Here is a 22,135-nt window from a genome sequence, read left to right on the forward strand (position 1 = left end):
AATTTCTTTGTCTCCCTGCCCCCAGTATTGAATAACAACTATTTTAGAACTCTTTTCTTTAATAAATGTGTTTGTTTTCACTAAAAAGCTATGAGAATAGGTAAGTTAATTTTAAATAACAGGACTATACATTTAGCATTTAAAATAGTGTTGGTACAAAAAGGTGTTTTTAATTTATATGGGTGGGTCACACTCGGAGGCTTGCTGTGTGGAAAGGGGTCGGCAAGCCAAGAAGATTGAGAACCGCTCAACTATAGTTCAGTAAGAAATGGACGTTGGAGAGCTCCCAGCATATCAGTAGGGAATATGATCCTAGGTTTGGCCTAACCAATCTGTGAAGCACCTGTGAATCTGAAATAGGGCTCGGTCCTTCATCCCTGTTATCTTACCGTCCCACCTGCAAGTCGAAGAGATGAGTTTTTACTGCCTTCCCTATGCACCAGTCAGGAGGAGGATGTGAGGTTACATTGACCACAGCTTAAACTGGTGGATTACTATAACCATTACTGTTATCCAAGCTTGTATTGCTGGGGTAAGCTACACTGGGATTCTTAAACCTAAGTGCAGTGTGACCCCCCTTATAACAACAAAAATTACTACAAAACCCCAGGAGGTGGGACTGAACCTGAGCCTGCCTGAGCCACCCACCTGGATCTGGGAAGAAGGTGAGAAGAAAGCCAAAGGGCAAAGGCTTCAGCCCCAGGCAGGGCCTGTAACCTGAGCCCTGCCATGCAGGGCTGAACCCCTCAGGCCTTGGCCTCAGCCCTGAGCAATGAGGTATGGGCTTTGGCCTCGGACCCCAGCAGGTCCAGTGCCGCCCCTGGCGACTCCATTAAAATTAGGAATGGTCTGAGAACTGCTCAACTATATAAACACAGACTTCTGAGGTTTAGGTGTTAACTAGAATAGGCTACGTCTTACTCTACTGAATAGGCTCCTGGGGATGGGTTTCTAACTCTTTTCTCTTGCCTTTTTCCTTTCAATCACCTTTGTGTCAAGGTGGTAGAACCTGTTTGCAGTCAGTGTCCCAATCAAAGTGTGATCAGCAGAGCAGTTCAGACTGAAAACAGAGCAACAGATGCATGTATGCACACGAGAAGATGTATTGCCACAGCAGGAGTGGAAAGATCTCTTTGCCCATGTCTGAGATACTAAACACACGATGAAAGGCATCTGAGTGGCCTCTAGTTGATAGGATCTTTCTTCCCTGCATTTCTTTCTTTAACTCAGAATGAGCCTGATTTTCAGCTGGTGCAAATCAATGTTGCTCCACTGGAGTGGTTTCAGTTTACAGCACCTTAATTCAGCATGGTTGTAGGAACCTGAGTTGAGACAGAAAACAGGAGATTGCCTCTTACTCCACAGAAAGATTACCTCATACAGATTTGAGAGTCACACAAGGGGTGGGATTGATATTGTACTATGTACGTATACTATACAATACATGGCTGGAGTTCCTAGCACTGAGAGGCCCTAGATGCCCAAGCAGCTGTATGGCATGTAGAGTGTACAGGGTATGCCACTATATAGTATTTTTGATTGTTTGGATGTGTAGTATTCAGAGGTACTGAGACCGCATACCAGGGTACGTAAAGTCTGTGCTCTACAGCCTCAGCTGAGAGCCAGCTGGCCTTTTGCTCACGTGATAGTGTGCAGAGTTTTAGCTCCTATGCTCACAGGTTCCATTCCTGGGGCTGGCAACTAGGGTCTGTTGGTGTTACAACTAGTGCATTGGCCAGGAGGAACTGCTGGAAGGTCTCAGAAGCTCAGGATGTGCTTCCTCAGCCCTGAGAAGTATGTTGTACCCAGAGGTACTGAGACCTCATAGTCAGGTGAGTGAAGTCTGTGCTCATGTGGTAGAGTGCAGGGCTTTAGACCCTCTGCTTGCAGGTTCTGTCCCTGGTGCCAGCAACTGGGGTCTGTCAGCATTACAGATGGATGACTTATTCTTCATCATTTGCCTACAAGGCAGTTGTGAACTATGCAAGCCTTCTGTTTCCAGTAGCACGGTCACCATTTTTAATTACAAAGGCTTGGCAGGGCAGAGGAGGGCTCAGAGATTGAACAGCATGGGTTTTACAGGTCAAGTATTTGAAAAAAAAATGGGGAATCAGAAATAGGAACAGACTAAGGCAGGATTTGAATGTGCGTTCACAGGCTCCAGCTTCCCATTTTCGTGGGGGTGTTTAACCCCTGCTCAGCTAAAAGCTTCACCCTCACTCACACTCTCATCTCCCACTCCTACTCCACTCCGCCCCTTCCCATCCCCACACCACATCTTCCTTACCTCTTTCTGCCACCTCCTGGAGTGCACCCTATCTCTGCTTCTCTGCCTTTTTTTGAATTCCTGCATGCTGCTGCAGAATGGCTGATCTATGGTAGATATCACTGGGAGGGAGGGAGGGGGAGGAGTTGATTAGCTGGGCAACTGCTGGGTGGGAGGAACTGTGGGGAGCTTGGCTGTTGGTGGGTACTAAGCACCCATTACTTTTTTTCCAGAGGTGCTCCAGCCTTGTGGCACCCATGGAGTCTGCACCTATGGGTGCACTGACAGAGGTGAAGGAGAAAAAGGGGACTTCATATTGAAACAGGAAAAGATTTGTAGGTAGGGATTAAGATGCACTGGGATTTCTGGGGACTCAGTTTTGGAAGCAGTGTCCTAATAAATGAAGAGGAAACTTTTTTTTTCCGTCCACTGCACTCAAAAGCAAAGTTCTTAATCCAGCTCTCAGGACTCATTGTTATTTCAATGCACAGTTTTTTCAAGAAAGATATCTCAGGTGTGCACGTGTTCTTAGTTTCCTTGGCTGCAGTTCATGAGTCGGGTGTGGTGACAGAATGAAGTGAGAGCCCAGTGTGGCAGCTAGAATAAAAAAGTCAGGACTGAAATAGACGCCCAATTCTGGAACTAGGAGGAGTGTAGCAGGGTCAGTATTGAGCTGTATTAGACGAGCAGCATGAGGAACAGTGTCTCGCTGCTCTGTTATGTTAGCTGTTGCCTGTCTTTAGCACCAAACATTTCTCCCTATCCTGAACTTCAGTGACTAGCCAAACACAAAGCTCACTTCCTGCCCTTGACATCTTGAGCCCCCGGGGCTAAAGTTTTAATTTTGCCTTTTGTTTCTGATTTGACAGACTGTGGTGCGGGGCAGCAGTATTGAAGTGGAGGGATATATCTCTGGGATACTGAATGATATTCAGAAGCTTTCTGTCATCAGTTCCAACACTCTGAGGGGTAAGAGCCCTGCCAGCAGGAGGAGAGCTCAGTCACTTGGACTTTTGGGAGAGGACAGTCTCCCAGACATGTATCTCCAGAGCCTTGAGGTCAACTGGGAAGACAGTTATGGAAACTACCTCAACTGCAATGGTGGAAGCAAAGCAGCCCGAAGACAGACTATGTGGCCAGATTATAAACCCAGGATGGATGGGCAATCTCATCCCAATGGTATGGTAATGAAAGCACAGTCCCTTGGGCCTTCAGAATTCCAAGGTGAGAGTAGGGGCTGCATCCAAATCACTTCAGTTTCACAGCATCAACAGCGCACCTGTGTTTTGTCTGGTAAGAGTGACAAGGCCGAAAGAAGAAGCTCAGAATGCTGGCCCCAGCCTTGCCTCGTGGCACAAGTGAATCCCAGACCTTCTGGGGAGGGCAGCCCTTGCCCCAAATCAAGAGAAAACAGCTTGAAACGGAGGCTGTTACGAAGTGTGTTCTCCTCATCTGGTGACTCAGTTAAGTCAGGCTCAACTCTGCAGATAAAGGTACATTTATTTATTACTTAAACTTAAATAAACCTCAGTGCTATAAAGTCAGTGTTCTTTCACATTCAAGCAATCCTGTTGGCAAACATACTTTTTGGCCAAAAACACAGAGCTAAAGCAGAAAGAGACTTTAGTCCATGTAAAGACAAATGATAGTGTAGCTCATAAAGTAGGCTTCTGTGCATAGCTCAAAACTACAGCCACATGTACCACACATAAAGTGCATTTGTTTGTGTAGCTTGGAGCATACCTTGTATCGGCAAAAGCACTCTGCTAGGAGCTGTATCGCCAAAGAGGACTTGCTGAAATAGCTGTATGATGTATCTGTACTGGCAAACCTTTTCTCAGGGTGTGTCTAATTGTACAGTCAGTCTGTAGTTACACTGAAGTTTCTATTTTGGGATACATTTGTATCCCAAAATAGAAACCCTGTGGCCAAACACCATGCAGTATTTTGTTGCTTCTACCTGTTGTGAGAGGAGAAGTGGGAAGTGTGAAATAGGCACTTCTTTCGAACTTTGGCGCCATGTGGCCAGCACCGAGTTCAAAATAAGTTACCTCAAAATAACTTACACAATTTGCATAACACAAATTGCATAAGTTATTTCAAGTTAGGGATACTGTGTAGCGCTAGCTGTAGTGTGGAAAGCTGGGGTGTAAATCATCCTCTTTACTCATGAGCTCAGCACTGTCTCCATGGACCCTGCTACTGCACACCGTCAGTTCCCTAAGATGCTGAATTTACTTTGTTCTGAAATGGGAATAGATCAAAGCATGCTAGGGAACTTGTAGCACACAATCATAGGGATCTCTTGGATACTTAATGCCCAGGAGACTAATGCAAGGTAGACTTACATCCCAGCTTTCCACATGCTGTTGGTTTGTATGTCCTAAGCGTAGAGTAGGCCTCCAGATGCAAAGTAACCTTTTCTGGTAAGAGCATTAGGAAGGACTCGATAGGCCTGAGGCACACATCTGGTTAGTATCATGTTCCTAACATTCATGCTGTCTGCCAGCCAGCCATCACTAGGGGTCAGCAAGGGATTCCCCTGGATTGTATTCTGGGAAATTCTTTTAAATCTCCTTCTTGTGAAGAATCAGGAGTGACCATGGCTGGAAATGGGACACTGGATGTGGTGGGCCAGAACCCTGAGGTGGCACCAAGCGTTATCCTTTTCAGGTGCCTGTGTAACTGCCCACAGGTGGACTTGAAGCTGGGACCCCTGGAGCCTCTCCAGTCTGAGCTAAAAACCAGCTGCCCCTCAGCTAAGGCTGTAGAGGAGACTCGTTCTCTCTCTGGGTAGGTAGTCTAGGTGTGACTACATGGGACAGTGAGACACACCCAGTAGGTGTGTGGGTTATACTTGGCTGGCTCATGCCACTTGCTCAGGGTCTAACTGAAGGCCATTTTTGGAATCTGGAAGATTTTTTTCTCCCATTTCTAACTGGCAGTGACATTGTGTGTGTGTTTGTTTATCTTCACCTTCATCTGCAGGGTGCGGTAATTTACCAGGATTATCTGGCATATGTCCTTCCTTAATCATCTCCCTGCCATTGCAGGAGCCTCGGGCACTGATGTATGTTGGTCCCTGCTGTTTTCTGCCTGTGGCACATATTGGTGTGATGTCCTGTGGGTATCACTTACAGTGGTCTCATTTCCATTACTGGGTTTAGTGTGCAGGTGCTTGGTGGTGTTGGTGCCTGTGATATACTTACTAGTGGCCAGACTGGATGACTTAGTGGTCCCTTATGACTTTAAAGTCCTATGATCTAATCTATATAAGTACAAGTTGAATGTCTCTTGTCTGGTACCCATGGGATCTGACGGACACCAGACAAGACAATTTGCCAGGCCAAGGGAGGTTGATATAGTCAATATGGTCTAGCACATTACCAGCACTCCCGCTGCTTACTGGGCTCTTAGAAGACATTTAGGGGGTAAACTACAGCTAAATAACAGCACAGAACATTGAGAACCAGGACTGGTGGCTGTAAACAAACTTTGTGGGACCATGGGAAACTTGGCCACACCAATGATAAGTTGTTGTCTGGCTAACTCAAATCATGCCGGATTATGGATGTTGATGGACGAGAAAGTTATGGATTAGAGAGGTTCAACCTGTACTATTGTTGATGGGAATGGGAGAATTCAGGTAGCTGCTCCGTTCCCGGGAAGCCTTTGTTTTGAGTGTATGTGTAGAATGAACAGCAACTGGTGGCTTGTGTAGGGTGAACATCTCTCATGTATTGGCCAGGACAGCCCCTTATTTCAGGCTCCAGGAAGGCTTCCCAATTTATTTCTAAAAAGGGGCTAATTGCCCCATATTTGCTGGCTCCTGGCTCCTGGCTCCTCAAGCAATGGGGAGCTGGAGCCCCATCAGTAAGGCTCCTGCCGGGTTCCCCATTCCTTGTGCCTGTGGGGAACCGGGACGATCTCCGGCATGGCTGGCCCAGATGCTGCTCTCTGTGGCTTGGGAAAGCCAGAGCCGGACCAGCGTGGCTGCCATCTGGCTCCTGGCTCCCTGCTGCTTGGGGGAGCCAGAGCCTGAGCAGTGCAGCTGCTGCCTGGCTCCCCTGTGCTCACGGGAGCCGGAGCCCAAGTGGTGTGGCTGCCGCCTGCCTCATGGCTCCCAAGCTGCAGAGATCCAGAACTGCACTGGCACTGCTGGTCCGGATCCAGCACCCCGAGGCTCCGGGAAGCTGGAGCTGAGCCAGCATGGCTACTACCTGGCTCCCTGCTGCTCGGTGGAGCCAGAGCCCGACAGGCTTAGCTGTCACCTGCATCCCTGCTGTTGGGGGAGGCACAGCCCGAGCGGCACGGCTGCCCTCTAGCTCCTGGCTCCCTGCAGCTTGGGGAAGCTCCCCCATGCAGCCAGGGACCACCCCTCCCCAGTAATGTGGCAGCCCCCACAGGGCAGCCACTGCCTGACTGTTAAGGTGACCATCTGTCCCATTTAGGCTGGGACACTAGCTCATCCCCCTGTCCCATGTTTGACCTGGAGATGTATGGTCAGCCCAGGCATGGCTCAAGGCACTGATAACGGCTATAGAATCTAAAACCTTTAGATCACTGCTTTCAAGTCAGCTGAGGTCATTTCAAAAGTCATAACCATCTCATAATGCTTTGGAGCTTTCCATAAGATGGGTTGGTGATTTCTTGCAGATCAGTTCCTAGTTATTCCTATGTCCCTTTATTCTGAGGAAGGTGACAAAGGCAGATGGGGACTGTAATCTCTGACCCAGCAGAACTGATTTGCTCAGTGGCGCTGACAGCTGCTATGGGCCCCAGGGCAAGATGGGAGGGAGGCCAAGTTCCATGCCTAGGAAGGGGTGGGGCCAAGGGCAGTCAGCCCTCTGATGGCTGCCCTCCCATCCTTGACAGCCACGCGTAGCCAGAGCTGTGCTGCCATGGCATTTCCAAGGGGCCTGGGGGCAACTGCCCCTTTTCCCCTCCCCTCATTGTCAGGCCTGGGTTTACTAGATGATGGAGGGTGGTACCCTACAATCAAATGAGAACAAACACAGGAATGTTTTTCCATTTTCTTAGACAATGGACACTTGATTTTCAGATACAGCTCTGTGTCTCTGGTTTTCTTTGTCCCTCATTCTTTTTCTCTGGGCCTGTTTCTTTCTCATTTTGTACACAAGTCTCTCTGCCTGTCTGTGAATGATATGGAAAGAAAAATGGCTCCTCATCAGTTGTAAGTCAGCCTAGCTCCACTGAAGTAAATGGTGATTACCCCAAGCTTCTGTAAACAATGACCATTTCTGCCCTCCCCTGTAGCAGGAAAAAGAATAGTTATGTGCATCGGATCCTCCAGATGGAGGGACCAGGGAACACAGCTACTAACCTAAGAGTTTGTGTGCATATGGTGATAGAGGGCTGGAAGAGGAAATGCATGCGGTTAGACAGGCATGTATGAGCCTGTGTGCATGTAAAGGCCTTTTGTGTGCTATAGGTTATTAAAAAGGAAAAAAACCCAAACAAACCTATTTTGTGCAATGGAACAAGAGCTCAGAAATAAATACCTTCCCGTCAGGAGCATGTCTGTACGGGAATGCAGGGGTAGAACTGCTATGGGAGCAGGAAGTAATTTTTAATGGTTACATTTGTGTTTCTGCCAGTGACTGCATAACCATGTTGCACTGACGGGTGCCTGTAAATGAGTGCCTGAAAATGAGTGAGATTTATGGAGATGTTACACTTCTGTAGTTTTTATTGTTAACATAAATCCTGAATAAAAGTTCAGGCTTATACAGTTAAGATTTAGCTTAGTGTCTCTCTGAATGTTTTAAGATTTCTAAAGTGAAGAATTAATTCTCCCTATAGCAGTAACTATTATCTGCTTTTCCTTTTATGTCTGTACCATCAGCTTTCAACTCTCAGTCTAAATAAGGACAGATAAAGGTTTGTTGCCACTGAATATTGGTTTACCTCTAAATTATAAATGATTGATTTGCTATTGATGGGCAGTGGTAAATGTTTTGATTAAGCTCTTTCTGGTCAAGCTGATATTGTGGACTATAGCTGGAACAAGCTTCCTCATTGTGCAGCTGGTCACACTTGTGTTAACTAATTGAAATTCAACATCGCCTGGGTGAGCATGGATGATTAAACATCTTAAATCCTATAGGATTCATCCTTTTTGGAGATCAGTAATTTTTTTTTTTAGTGGATGACTTTGTGTGTTCTGAAGTCATATCCCTGCAAGTGGTGATCTTATTAGCTCTCATACCCTATATAGCATTAGGTCTATTTTGTACTTGAGTGGGAGGTCTCCAGAGAGAGCCCTGAGTGCTATGGGAAAGTTCCTTGGTAATTCAGATTCCTATTAAGTTAAATCTGAACCAGTGGTATGACTTCGTGCTGCTGGAGGCAAGACCTTTCCATTGAGACAGTGTCCATTTACATTATTAAAAGACCATGACCCTTTCCCCTAAAACAAAGCACGTTAACTCTGATGTTTTGGCCAAATTCCAATTTGGGGAATTACATTCTACCTACTTAAAACTCTCCCTGCACCCATAATTGAATATTTACATAGTACTTCTCATCTATCAGCATTAAGTGATTTAGTATGTATGACTCATTATCCTCATTTTTCACAGATGAAAAAAAAAGGAGACACAGAGAAAATCCCATGTGCAAAAGTGCCTAGTGATTTTGGGTGCCCCATATTTGGGGGTCCAAACTGAGATACTTTCTAGGGGCCTGATTTTTTTTTCAAATGTGCTTAGTTCCTGCCCTCTTAAAGTTGGTCCCTTGAAGGTGTCTTCTGAAACTCTACACCCAAATCCTTGTTATTTTAGAAATTATTGGCCTTTGCATCCTGTCCCAAGTCATCCCATAGGTCAGTGGCAGAACAGGGACTAGCACCCACCTCTCCGGACACCTAGTCTGGTGCACTATCCACTGGACCACGCTAGCATAACATACTTCTGAGTTCTGCAGCCTTCGTGTTTTTACTTATCTAATCAACACTTTTTAATTCACTCTTCTTAGTCTAATGCTTTCTTCAGGCCCCAGCAGTGGGGTTCTCCACGCAGCCCTGCAACCAAAGCCCAATCTCTTCCACCTGACCAGCCAGCACCAGATTTAACCAGGATGATTTCAGAAGCTGGCACCCCCCAGAAGAGCCCAACAACTGAGAGGGTAGTTACAGTGCCACAGGGCAGGCCATCACCAGCAGGATCCCCTCGAAACAGACACGCTCAGATCAGTGCCAGCAACCTTCACCTGTCCCAAGACTCTTCTGCTAAAGGACAGTTGGCCAATGAGGACCCTGTGCTGGTGACTCATGAGCAGTTCAAGGCTGCTCTCAGAATGGTGGTAGATCAGGGTGATCCCCGGACGCTACTGGAAAACTATGTGAAGATTGGTGAAGGGTCCACGGGCATTGTCTGCATCGCTCGTGAGAAGCACTCGGGGCGTCAGGTGGCAGTAAAGATGATGGATCTCAGAAAGCAGCAACGACGGGAACTTCTTTTTAATGAGGTGAGGATGGTAACAGGAGAGTAGTGGAATGTATTTTGTGTAATGAAGCAAGGACAGATGAGCTCATCTTTATTTGTCATGTAGGAAAGACGGTAGAGAGATGAGGACAGAAAAGGACTGTCTTCCTTTTAATGAAGGGTGTCTAATGAAAAGAATGAGAGGACATGTGAGAGAGTTTCAGTGAGCCTGCATCACATGTGGAAGATGAATGGAGCTCACCAGAATCTCTGGAGTAGGTTTTGCTTGATGGTGATGGATGATGTTGTTGTATGGTGAAACATATTCCCTACTTTCTCAGGTGGTGATAATGAGAGATTATCAGCACGTCAATGTGGTGGAGATGTATAAAAGCTACCTGGTGGGAGAGGAACTCTGGGTCATCATGGAATTTTTGCAGGGAGGAGCCCTCACAGACATTGTGTCTCAAATCAGGTATGAAGCACAATGCAATAAATTATGCTACCTGGTGGGCAATAGCGTGACTGTGTCATGAAATTCCATTTGAGAGTGTATTCTCCAAAGATTTTGTAATTATCATGGTTTCATTGCCTTGCAATTATTAAATTTTATAACTGAAGCCAGTTCCTTTGAAATAAGAGGCGGTTCCTGTGACCTAGGAAGTAGAAAACACCTAGGTTCATAAGGGCCAAAGCTGACTCTGCTGGTGACCCAGTATCTGAATTATTGAGTGTACAAAACCCCTTGCTTTAACTAGATTTGAGTGTAGTGCAGTAGAACCTGATTTATGAATTGACCAGCTACAGACCTCATTCGGAACCAGAAGTAAGCAGTGAGGCAGCAGAGACAATATTGTATAAAACATAACTATAAAAATGGAAAATTTAAAAGATTTGGCAAGGTAAGGACACATACTGTGCTTGTTTCATTTAAATTTATGATCGCTAGCAGCATTTTTTATGTGCATGGTAAAATTTCAAAGCCATATTATGTCAATGTTTTGAAAGTATTGAATCAAACTTTTGAAAGGACACCCATAACATTTTGTTTAGACTTATGAATATTTCGGAGTTGCCAACAACTTCCATCCCCAAGATGCTAGTCATTCTGAGGTTCTATCGTGAGCAGTCCAAAGAGCTTATCAGTAGCCACTGGAGAACATGCCACACTAGTTTTCAATAATACAACATTAGGGTGAGCTGGGATTAGTTCGTAAATCCTACCTGAATCCTCCAAAGTGTTTTGAGATCTGGACCTTTCTTAAATCATGTCAGTTAATAAATAAGTAAATCAGTAACAGCCACTGAGCTTTGTCTTAGATTTGCTTTCACACTTGTTCTTCTTTATAAACATTGATACTAACTTCTACTATGTAAAGCAAATAGCATTCTTCTTCCAGTGGCCTGTACATACTACCAGTAATGGAATGCCCGCTCATTGCTGCTTCACCGTCTTCTCCATTGTCCTTGAACATTCCGAGGGCAAGGCTATAAAATGGGATGTAGCACTGTGGCTGCCTCAGTTCCTTCCAGTTGTGGCTGCAGAGAGAATTGAGTCTCTCTGGGCTGATCTAACTTCTTCAAAGACTTGGTGCCTCAGTTAGATTTCTTTGCTAGGATTAATTGTAGAGATTTGAGCTTTTTTATATATATATAAGTGTTCCTTTCATTAATTCCCATGCCTTGGTGCGCTATGCCATATCAGGAGGAAGAAGCACCCAGGATTTAAGAGGTATTTTTCTGAAGTGGAGAGCCTGGCCTGCCAGGATATGTGTACGAGTTGTCAACTTGCTTAGAGGAAGGACATCATCATGTACAATATGCAGTTCCATCATCCCAAGAGCTCTCAAGGAGCATGAGAACCTGTTCCAACTGTTACTATTTCAGGGGCACTAGTGAGGGGGTTCTCAGACTTCACTCCCATGACCCTCTTTTGACAACAAAAATTACTTCAGGACCCAGGAAGGGGGGACTGAAGCCTGGGCCCCCACCATTCTGGGAAGGGTGGCCAAATCTGGAGCTCAATGGTTTCAGCCCCAGGCAGCAGGCCTGTAACCTGAGCCCTTCCACTCCAGGACTGAAGCTATAATCTCCAGTTCCTTAAGTACAGAGAAACCCACATTGGGTTCTCATTTCTCAGGGAATAAAATCCCAAATTCCTGCTGAAGGAAAAAATCTCTGCTCCTGGAGCAAAAATGAAACTTTTGGTACAGAGGAATCCTCAGCCATTGGATCCTTGTTCTGGGCCCATCAGAACCCCTCAGGCATTGGCTTCATCTCTGGGCAGTGTGTTTTGGGCTTCAGTCCTGGGCCTCAGCAGTCTCAGCCAGCCTAGGTGACCCCATTCAAGGGTCCTGACAACCTAAGTGTCTGCTAAACTGTGTGTTCATGCAGCTTCCTGTTAATCCCCATGCAAGGATTGGGACTGCAGCCGGGGAAGATGTCTCTCTCCAAGACCCAAAGTTGCCACAGCTAACAGAAGCTGGGGGATGCCCCTTTTCACTGGCCCTAGCACAGAGTTGCCATGACCAGGGGAGAGGGGCCCCTTCTAGCTGTCCCCAGCATGGAGTTGCTGATGGTGGGGAAGCTCTGAGCTGCATCTGGTGGGGAAGTGGCCAGCACAGCAGGTCCAGCTCCTAGGCTGGGGGAGCGAAGTTGTGGGGACAAGCCTCCATGTGATGCCTCCACCCTGCAGGCAAGAGCAGTGCATGAGATGCACTGCAGACCATCATGCCCCACCGCAAGGGTACTTGCTGGCCCTTCTGGGACACAGCTCAGTGCCCCAGGACAGGTGGGCACTAGACAGCTTACTTTAGTGCCATTGACCAGAAACTGCAAAGGTAAGACTGAGCCCTAACCCACAGTCTCTTTACAAGAGGGAAAGGTTTGAAATATGGGCATTCATTAACAACATGGTTACAACTTCAAGTCCAGTCCAGTCTAGTCTATACTCGAATAATTCCTTCACCTGAAAGTTTCCTGTCTCTGTATGTAACAAATCCATTCAACAGATGTCATGGTTCTTGGTTACCGATAACTTCGATCATTCTTTTGTCTCTCTGAGTGCGTACCCTCTTGCCTTCAATTGTCCTGAGGTCAACTCCTGTGATGCTCCCACTCTTAGGCTGCTGCTACACTACCATGGTCCCATCGGCGGGGCCATTGTAATGAGGTAATTTGAAGCAGGCTAATGAGGCGCTAACATGCATATTCAGCACCTCATTAGTATAACGGCAGCCACATGAACACACTTAGATTTTCAGGCTGACAGTGAAGATGGGGGTGACGATGTGCCGACCTACTCCGGGTCCCATGGGTGCGCGTGGGGTTTGATACAGCGGTGGGAGTCGGGTGGCCCAGGACCGACCACCCCACCTTTATAGCAGCCTTATATAGTATAGCAGCAATATGTGATTCAGTGTATCTACTTTAATACCTAGGTTTCCACAGTATTATGAGTACCAGGAACAATAACACTCCGATTGTGAACACCACAATGCCCTGTGGCAGTTCTAAGTCCCAATAATTCTCTATACATCCCAAGCTAGTCCAGCTAGTGATATTTACCAATAGTGATTTATTAATTTATTCGTAACTACAATTACTTAACACTTGTCTTTTTTTTTATATATATATATATATATATATATATATATATATATATATATATAATATATTTAGTTGGCATAGGCTAAACACTAGGTTACATATAGCTGTATATAATTACATGTGACTTACCAATAACATCCAGTGTTCCCACATCTCACCAACAACTACGTTACAGCGGCCCTTCAAGTCAGAGATACGGCTTGGTTGGAACCTTTCGTGGTGGTGACGTCCGGGTGATCAGGCCGGGGTCTGCTGTCTGGACTGGAAGTTGCTAGCCTCCGCCTCCTGTCCAGGAGCCCACACCCTTGTCCCTGCTAAATCACCTTTTATACTGTTTCTTACTTGGGGGTTCGATACCTGGCCAATTAAAGCGTTTGTTACCTAATTTGGACTTTCTATCCTCCCGGCCTGTCAGAACATGTTACAAGATTTCCTCTGTCCTTGGTCATTTTCCGAACCTCCCCCTGTGACCCTCTGATGTTGCACAACCAAGATGTTTTCTTTGGGGGGCTTCCAGCTACTTGCCCCAGCTGTTCTCTTTGGGGACTTACTATCTGCTTGTCAGGATGTTCTCTTTGGGGACTCTCCAACTACTTGTCAACTTTCTGATTTCTTTCTCCTGGACTGCCTTCAGACCTTCCCCCCGTTGTATGATAGCGTTCCAAGATGGAGTGTATGGTCATTCTGCCTTGCGAGTGAGGCCCGGCCAAGAGGTGCTCGTGCTCCAAAAGGGGGCAGCTTCGAAATAAGCTCTCTGTTTTGATATTCTCTTATTCCCGCAGAACTAGAACGGAGTAAGGGAATGTCCAAGTGGGGTGCTTATTTCAAGGCTGCCCCCGTCTTCACTGTCAATCTGAAAATCAACAAGAATTCCTGTGGCACCTTATAGACCAATAGATATTTTGCAGCATAAACTTTCGTGGGCAAAGACCCACTTCATCAGATACATGTCAGCGCCTCATTAGCTTGCTTCAAATTGCCTCATTACAATGGCTTCTTTGACAAAACTATGGTAGTGTAGCAGCAGCCTTAGACTGGTTTTTGGGCTACAACTTGCCATGTACCAACTGTGATATTTCTCTAGAGATCCAACTTGGGTTGCCACCTGCAAGTATCCCTTTTGGGAGCTGTGACCAGTCAGTTTTCTTAAAACAAAATATTGTTTGATAGTAACGTTAGAAATGTGGCATGGTATGAAAGAAAAAGGGTTTTGAAGCAACACATCAGTTGATGTGTATATTTATCTTGCACTATGCTTACTACCTGCCTTGGAAGTTTTGGGAGGTCCAAATACTTTGGATCTTCTTGAAGGGCCTTCTCTGTCTCCATCTTGTTCTTGCAAGCAGTTCACTTACAACTGCCCCCTCCTCTCTCTAGAGAATCACTGTTTATCCTTTTGATCTGAGTTCCCCGTTTGGGCAAAAGAGACATGTGAACTACCTGGAATCTATAAGCAGCATCTTCATAGTTCAGTAGCACAAGCAGTGTTTCTTAGTCTTTTGCCACTTTACCAATTTTATTTTAGACGAGTTGTGGTATCTTCCTTTTAACCACTTGTCATTAAAGTAAATGCTCATATGCATGGTCCTAAAGTAAACATACTATATTAATAAGTTTAATACAGATCAACCTCACATCATTCATAACAACCATAACGGGTTTACCGTGTTGAGCAAATATAGTCCTATTATCAATGCTTATATAGTGAAGAGATTTAAAAAGTATCTACTGGATGTCTGTCTCTACCAAAGATCCAGTTCCACTGGGAAATCTTTGCGTAATCCCTACTCAGTTTATAAATCCTCTCTTGGGCTTCTGAATGAATGTTTGCTGTTCCGATGAAAACAGCATTCATTATACCCACAATGTCAGCCAGAAAAATAAGCAAATGGTGTGTTCCAATGGTTGATCCACTCTTCTCTGTCTTCCATAGAAGTAAAGTTGTTCTCTGTCCCCACCCTACATTTTTAACCATGGTGGTAAATGATTTCCATCTCAGTCAGTCAGAAAATCTGGTCTCCCAGATTCCATGTTCGTTCAGGTAAAGCAAAACACATTAGATTGAGGTGCGGAAACATTTTTGGGTCAGGGCCTCTGACCCACAGAAAAATCAATTGGGAGCCACATGCAAGTGAGAAAGTGGAAATAAAAAAAAAGAGGAACCTTCACAGTTGTGACACCCCCACACCCCTCCGCCCAACAACTGAGAAGCAGAAAAGACATCTCACTACCCTCAAGCTCCATCCCAGACCCTAGGGGAACTCGAGCTAATCGATTTAGTGGGGTCTCTCTAGGCTCTGGGATGTGGCCACAATGAGGGGTTCAGTGCATGGGAGGGTGCTGCTGGGGAGCAGGCTGGGAGGGGAAGTGGGATCTGGAAATAGGAGTACAAGAACAAGGTGGGGGTGAGGGGTCTGTGTGGGAGGGAGGATGCAGGAGGGGCTGGAGATGGGGGTGCAGAGTCTCAAATGGAAGAGATACGGAAGCAGGAGGTAGGTGTGGGGCCTGGAAGGGAGGGGACAGGGGATGGGGCATGGATGCCTATCTGGCACAGTTTGATGTTGGAGGAAAGACCCACATCACTCTGTGTAGCTCTGCATACTGCAGGGAAGTGCCTCCTGCCTCTCCCTTTGGCTGCCATTTGGCCAATGGGTGTGATGGGGACAGTGCCCGGAAAGAGCAGTTCTCGGTAGCACACAGAGCTCCTTCCCCCCTGCCAGGCAGAGCCCGTGAGTCAGATTGGGCCCTTGAGGCTCCTCCGATTTCATCAGCTGCATGAGCCAACTAGTGGTGGCACTCCATCCATGGTACCCCCTGTGTGGCTGGACTGCCAACAAGTCTTGCGCACTGGATCCAGGCAAGCCATGGGCCATAGGTTTCTCACCCCTGCGTTAGATACTGAAAGGACTTTAGCCTCCTACCTGAATAAAAGCAAAAAGTGTACAAAGTCACCAAATGCATTTACATTTTTTTGCACTAAATAATAAAGGATAGGTAATGCTATCGATGCAGATTAGATAATGTATTGAAGAGAGCTACAAATTATCTTCTAGTATCAGAGGGGTAGCCGTGTTAGTCTGGATCTGTAACAGCAACAAAGGGTCCTGTGGCACCTTGTAGCCTAACAGAAAAGTTTTGAGCATGGGCTTTCGTGAGCACAGACTCACTTCATCAGATGCTGGTCAAATTAGCTTCTGTCTGTCTACTGACAGGGATCAAATCACATTCCACAAGGGCAAAAGTGGCTTTCGTGTTATGCCTTTGGCATAGTGCCATGGTAGAAATTTGCAGAGCTCTAATCATACATTCATAAAACACTCTTCACAATGCTACAAGTTGTGGTCATGTGCTCAGTTTGATAGAGCAATACTTTGGTCACTGGTACCCAGGAGTCCACATCCCACCTTCCTACTACGCCATGAGTGGGAATGTACAGAGACTGCTTGGAGAAGGAATGACGGTTACTCACTCATAATTGGGGTTCTTAGAGATGGACTGCGCACATTTGCACACCCTGTACACCTTCCCCTCTTCCTCAGTGTCCCAATTACAGTCTTGAACCTAAGAAGTTGGTGGAAAGCATTGCGTTATCTCCGGTGCCTCACCCCTTCTATAGCCTTGCCTTCAGAACATTCAGGAATGGGGAGGTAAGAGCAGGAAAGGGATGCAAGAGAGCTCCAGCATTATGAAGTGCTTCATAACTGATATGTGCCAGAGCAACACTACTGGTGCATGCCGTAAGTAGGAACTTGCAGAATCCCTTTAGAAGAGCTCTGGCTAACGATGAGTAATGTTCATTTAATCCTGATTTATAGATGCGGAAGCTGAGACAAAAAAAAGCTTAAATGATTTATGTTATATTGTGACATATTTTGGGTTCATCTGCCAGACAAACAAGCCCTTGCAGAGATCAGAGAATTTTAGGCGCTCATATTCTACAGCACATTGCAGAGGTAGGCTTGAACTCAGGAGTCTGTGACTTCTTATCCCATACTTAAGGTAGGAAACCATGCTTTGTGTGGTCAGATGTTATTTTTTATTACATCTTTCTTGTTCCAATTTTAGCATACGAAGTGGAAATGTGTTACATAGTGTCCATATTGCATAATTATATAAAACCTGTAGGATCCGTCAGCAAATTACCTGTGTAGACCTCTGCTGCATGGAATGACACAGCCTTTCCCGCAAGGCAGTGAAATATTACTATTGGTTAAAGAACTTCCTTTACATGTGTTATGATATCTTGCCCCCATTCTGAAGCAGTCTGATCCCGATCAGAGCAATTCCTTAGAGAGCAGCGGCTCTCAACCTATTTATGTTGTGGGCCACATATGGAGCTGTCAACATGTATACTAACTGTCACCTCGTTTGCATCTGTGTTCTGATCTGGCCGCAGGTTGAGAACCACTGGCCTAGGATACCAATTTGGAATATGAATTTGGGGACACAGCACTTGTTTAAATCTAAAATTTGTTTTGCAAACATGGTTTGTATGAATGTAATGCTTGTGAAAGATTCTGGATTGCCAGCCGGTGAGACAAAAATCTACTTATCAACCCAACAGGAATTCACCGGGCAGTGGTAGTGCAAGCTTCTCTACACTGTCTTGCTTCAATCTTGAGCTGGAGGATTCACCTGGGGTGAAATTGCAAAGTAGTTCAGGCTCATCTGCTTCCTGGCTTGTATTACAAAATTACCCACAGTGTTACCACTTACTGCCAATTGTGTTCGTGTTTTTGTGATATGGACACTTGATTACTGAAAAATAAAAGTAAGCACATTGAAAAATGACTGATAACAGAAAGAAAAGTTGACTGAAGGGTCACACTGCACTTTTAGGAGATTGTCATTGATTTTAAACTGTATAGTTATGTGATGCAGGTTTACAGTTCTGGGCTTTCTTTCAGGCTAAATGAAGAACAAATTGCGACTGTGTGTGAGTCAGTGCTGCAAGCCCTTGCATACTTGCATTCCCAGGGTGTGATTCACCGAGACATTAAGAGTGACTCCATCCTCCTGACCCTTGACGGAAGGGTAGGCTTCCTTTGTTTAACTTCAGTGACCAATTCTCCTGTGTTCTTTCTTTACAGCCTTTCCTTCCCTTTCTCATCTTTCCTATTTTCACCTTCTGCTACTGTAACCTGATTTAGTTTCCCCCACTTCTTACTCTTTTCCATCACTTTTGCCTTTTTGTTCCCCTTTGTCTTATAGGCTACGTCTACACTAGCCCCAAACTTCGAAATGGCCACGCAAATGGCCATTTCGAAGTTTACTAATGAAGCGCTGAAATGCATATTCAGTGCTTCATTAGCATGCGGGCAGCCGCGGCACTTCAAAATTGACGCGCCTCGCCGCCGCGCGTCTCATCCCGATGGGGCTCCTTTTTGAAAGGACCCCGCCTACTTCGGCTCATGGGAATAAGGGGACTTCGAAGTAGGCAGGGTACTTTCGAAAAGGAGCCCCGTCGGGACAAGCCGCGCGGCGGCGAGGCGCGTCAATTTTGAAGTGCCCCGGCCGCCCGCATGCTAATGAAGCACTGAATATGCATTTCAGTGCTTCATTAGTAAACTTCGAAATGGCCATTTGCATGGCCATTTTGAAGTTTGGGGCTAGTGTAGACACGGCCATACAGTCACTTTGTCACTGTCCACTTGGTTTTGGTCTTTGCCCCACTGTCAACTCCCTCCTTTGTTCAAAGATTCCATTGATCATCCTTCTTCTCCCTTCTCACAAAGGTGAAACTTTCAGATTTTGGCTTCTGTGCTCAGATCAGTAAAGATGTACCAAAAAGGAAGTCCCTGGTAGGAACTCCCTATTGGATGGCTCCAGAGGTTATTTCAAGGACCCCATATACCACTGAGGTAATCTAATGTTTTCCTAATGGAAGTGTTGTCAAATAACAAGTATTACGGGGACTCACTGAGATAAGTCTGTTTCTCTGCTGAGGAGACAGTTTGGGCCCATACCAGCATCCATACAACTATGAAAGAAACTTGGTTACTACGTACTTTGTTTCCTAACATGGTAAGAACATATGAGGATAGAATTAAATCTCAATTGTTACTGACTCTTGCTACAACCCTGCATTTGTTCACACACTCTAGCAAGGAGGAGCTTGGGACATTATATGGAATCACTAAATTAATTTATCCTATTTTCTCAGAGGAAGGGTGAAGGAAGGGGAACAGGCACAAGCCCGCACACACATTTTTTATGAAATAGCAGTGCAGGAGTGCAGGAGATAGGTATCTGATTTAAGGCCTTTATTTATCCATAGCACAGATTGTTTGAGCAATGAATATGCAGTCTCCTCCAAACTACATCATCATTGTGGCTTGGTCACAGTCTCCATAGTCCATTCAGTCTTCGCAATCTATACTAACACTGCATATAAGGGGTCCAGTTAGTGCCAATCTGGGTTGATGTTTTGCTTTTTCAATAGGACCTGAGAGGTGAAATGTTATAGCACTTGCTTTAGAGATGCAACCTCTTCTCTGGCTCTAAAGCAATCATGAGTATAGTGAACAGTCAGGTGTTCACAGTTGTAATGTTCTGCTCCTGCAGGTGGATATCTGGTCTTTAGGGATCATGGTGATAGAGATGGTGGATGGAGAACCTCCCTATTTCAGTGACTCTCCAGTCCAAGCAATGAAGAGAGTCCGGGACAGTGCTCCTCCCAAAATGAAAAATTCTCACAAGGTCAGTATATTTGCTAGATACTTTGGTATCAGATGAAACACTGATAGCTATTTGGGGACATGAGTAGCTGAGATCCGATTAGACTGTTTAGTAATATATCACATCTGGCCTAGAAATCCCAATCCCACCAGGACATTGTTTCTTGGGAGGCACTCTCCTTCCTGGTGTATGGAGACCACAGGCTGGTGGATTTATGCCCCCAGCTTCTGCCCAACTTCATAGGCACTACTCAGGGGTCTCTTTCAGCTCTCAATGCCATAGCAAGGTACTGACACCTAGTGGCTAGTGTATGAACTAATAAAATAACAAAGAGTCCTGTGGCACCTTAAAGGCAAACAGATTTATTTGGGCATAAGCTTTTGTTGATACAACCGACTTCATCAGCTGAGTTGGAGTGGAAGTTACAGAGGCAGGGATGTATATATCAGAGCAACAGAAGAAGTACATGTCAAGGGTAGGACCAGTATTAATGAGTCTAATCAAGTCAGCATGGATGTATCTCAGTCACAGTATATGTAGTGGAGATGTGACTATCAAATGAAGGGAAATTGCCTTTGTAGTATGTTAACCAGTTAAGATCCTTATTCAAGCCTAAGTTGATTGTATTGAATTTGCAAATGAACTCAAGTTCAGCTTGAATGTCCAGGGAGGTTACAGCGTTCTCCTTCAGGTTTATGTATATTACCTTTCCTGATGTCTGATTTGTGTCAGTTTACCCTTTGGTGCAGAGATTGCCTGTCTGATTTGCGCAATATGCATGGCGGAGGGGACTAGTGGTACTTGATGGCACATATCACATTAGTGGATATGCAGGTGGATGAGCCCAACGGGGTGGCTAATGTTGTTAGGTCTTGAGATGGTGTTGTTTGTATAGATATGTGGGCAGAGTTGGCAACAAGATTTGTTGCAGGGGTAGTTTTCGTGGGTAAGTGCTTTTATGGTATGGTGTGTGGCTGCTGTTAAGTATTTGCCTCAGGTTGGGGGCTGTCTGTGTGTGAGGACTGACCTGTCTCTCAAGGTCTGTGAGAGAGAGGAGTCATTTTCCAGGATAGGTTGTAGATTCCCAATGATGCGCTGTAGTGGTTTTGGCTTAGGATTGTAGGTGATAACCAGTGGTGTCCCATTATTTTCCTTGTTGGGTCTGTTTTGGAGTAGGTAACTCCTTGGAACTCATCTGGCTCTGTCAATCTGCTTCTTTAGTTCCCAAGGTGGGTAATTAAGTTTTAAGACTGCCTGGTAAGGAAAGATCTTGTAGAGGTTTGTCTCTGTCTGAGGAAATGGAGTAGATAGTTGTATCTTAGGGCTTGGCTATAGACAATGGATTGTGTGATGTCTTGAATGGAAGCTAGAGACATGTAGGTAAGAATAACAGTAGGTTTCTGGTATAGCATGGTGTTATATGACCATTATTTATTTGTACTATAATGTGGAGGAAGTGGATCTCTTGTGTGAATTGGTCCAGGCCGACTTTGATAGTGGGGTAAAAATTGTTGAAATCCTTATGGATTTCAGATCTCCTTCCTGTAAATCCGTATGATGAAGATGTCATCAACATAGTATAAGTAGAGGAGGGGTTCTAGGGGGCAGGAGCTGAGGAAACATAGTTATAGGTGAGCCACAGTGTTCCTTCTAATTTTTTCCATCCATGGGCAGAATAAATTTTATGTGCATTGAGGCATGTGCATATGTACACCACCAACAGAAACAAATCTGCCCACTGTGGATGGCTGTGGGCACTCTGCTAATCAGCTGGGTGGCACCTGAATCTCTTCTGGGTGGCTGCCCAAGCTCTCAGCTTACAGGGAACACTGATCATACATAACATTTTTGACATATGTTGGGGCTATGTGGGTATTCTTAGCAGTGCTGCTGTCTTGAAGGTATAAATTGTCCCCAGGTCAGAAATGGTTGTGCATGAGGACAAAGAAATATAACTCAGCTACCAGGTGTACCCTGCATCATTTGGGGGCACTGTTCCTTACAGCTTAGTGTCCTTCTTCATGTGAAATATTGATGTAGAGAGCTTCTACAACCATGATGGCTAGGATGGCGTTTTCAGGCAGTTTACTGATACACACAGGAAGTCTGTCGTGGCTTGAAGATAGCTAGGAGTGTT

The 22,135-nt window shown here is 45.5% G+C and overlaps 1 protein-coding gene across 1 annotated transcript in view; it reads left to right on the forward strand.

The window, feature by feature from the left end:
• PAK6 (p21 (RAC1) activated kinase 6) overlaps positions 1-22,135 on the forward strand; it is a 41,863-nt gene that overhangs the window by 17,566 nt on the left and 2,162 nt on the right. The window contains exons 4-9 of the mRNA XM_074998836.1: positions 3,136-3,759; positions 9,263-9,754; positions 10,053-10,186; positions 18,228-18,354; positions 19,056-19,181; positions 19,885-20,019. Coding sequence (XP_074854937.1) covers positions 3,136-3,759; positions 9,263-9,754; positions 10,053-10,186; positions 18,228-18,354; positions 19,056-19,181; positions 19,885-20,019 — 1,638 coding nt within the window. The remainder of the gene's footprint in view (positions 1-3,135; positions 3,760-9,262; positions 9,755-10,052; positions 10,187-18,227; positions 18,355-19,055; positions 19,182-19,884; positions 20,020-22,135) is intronic.

The sequence above is a fragment of the Carettochelys insculpta genome, chromosome 6 (genome assembly GCF_033958435.1).
Source record: "Carettochelys insculpta isolate YL-2023 chromosome 6, ASM3395843v1, whole genome shotgun sequence".
Taxonomy (NCBI): Eukaryota; Metazoa; Chordata; order Testudines; family Carettochelyidae; genus Carettochelys; species Carettochelys insculpta.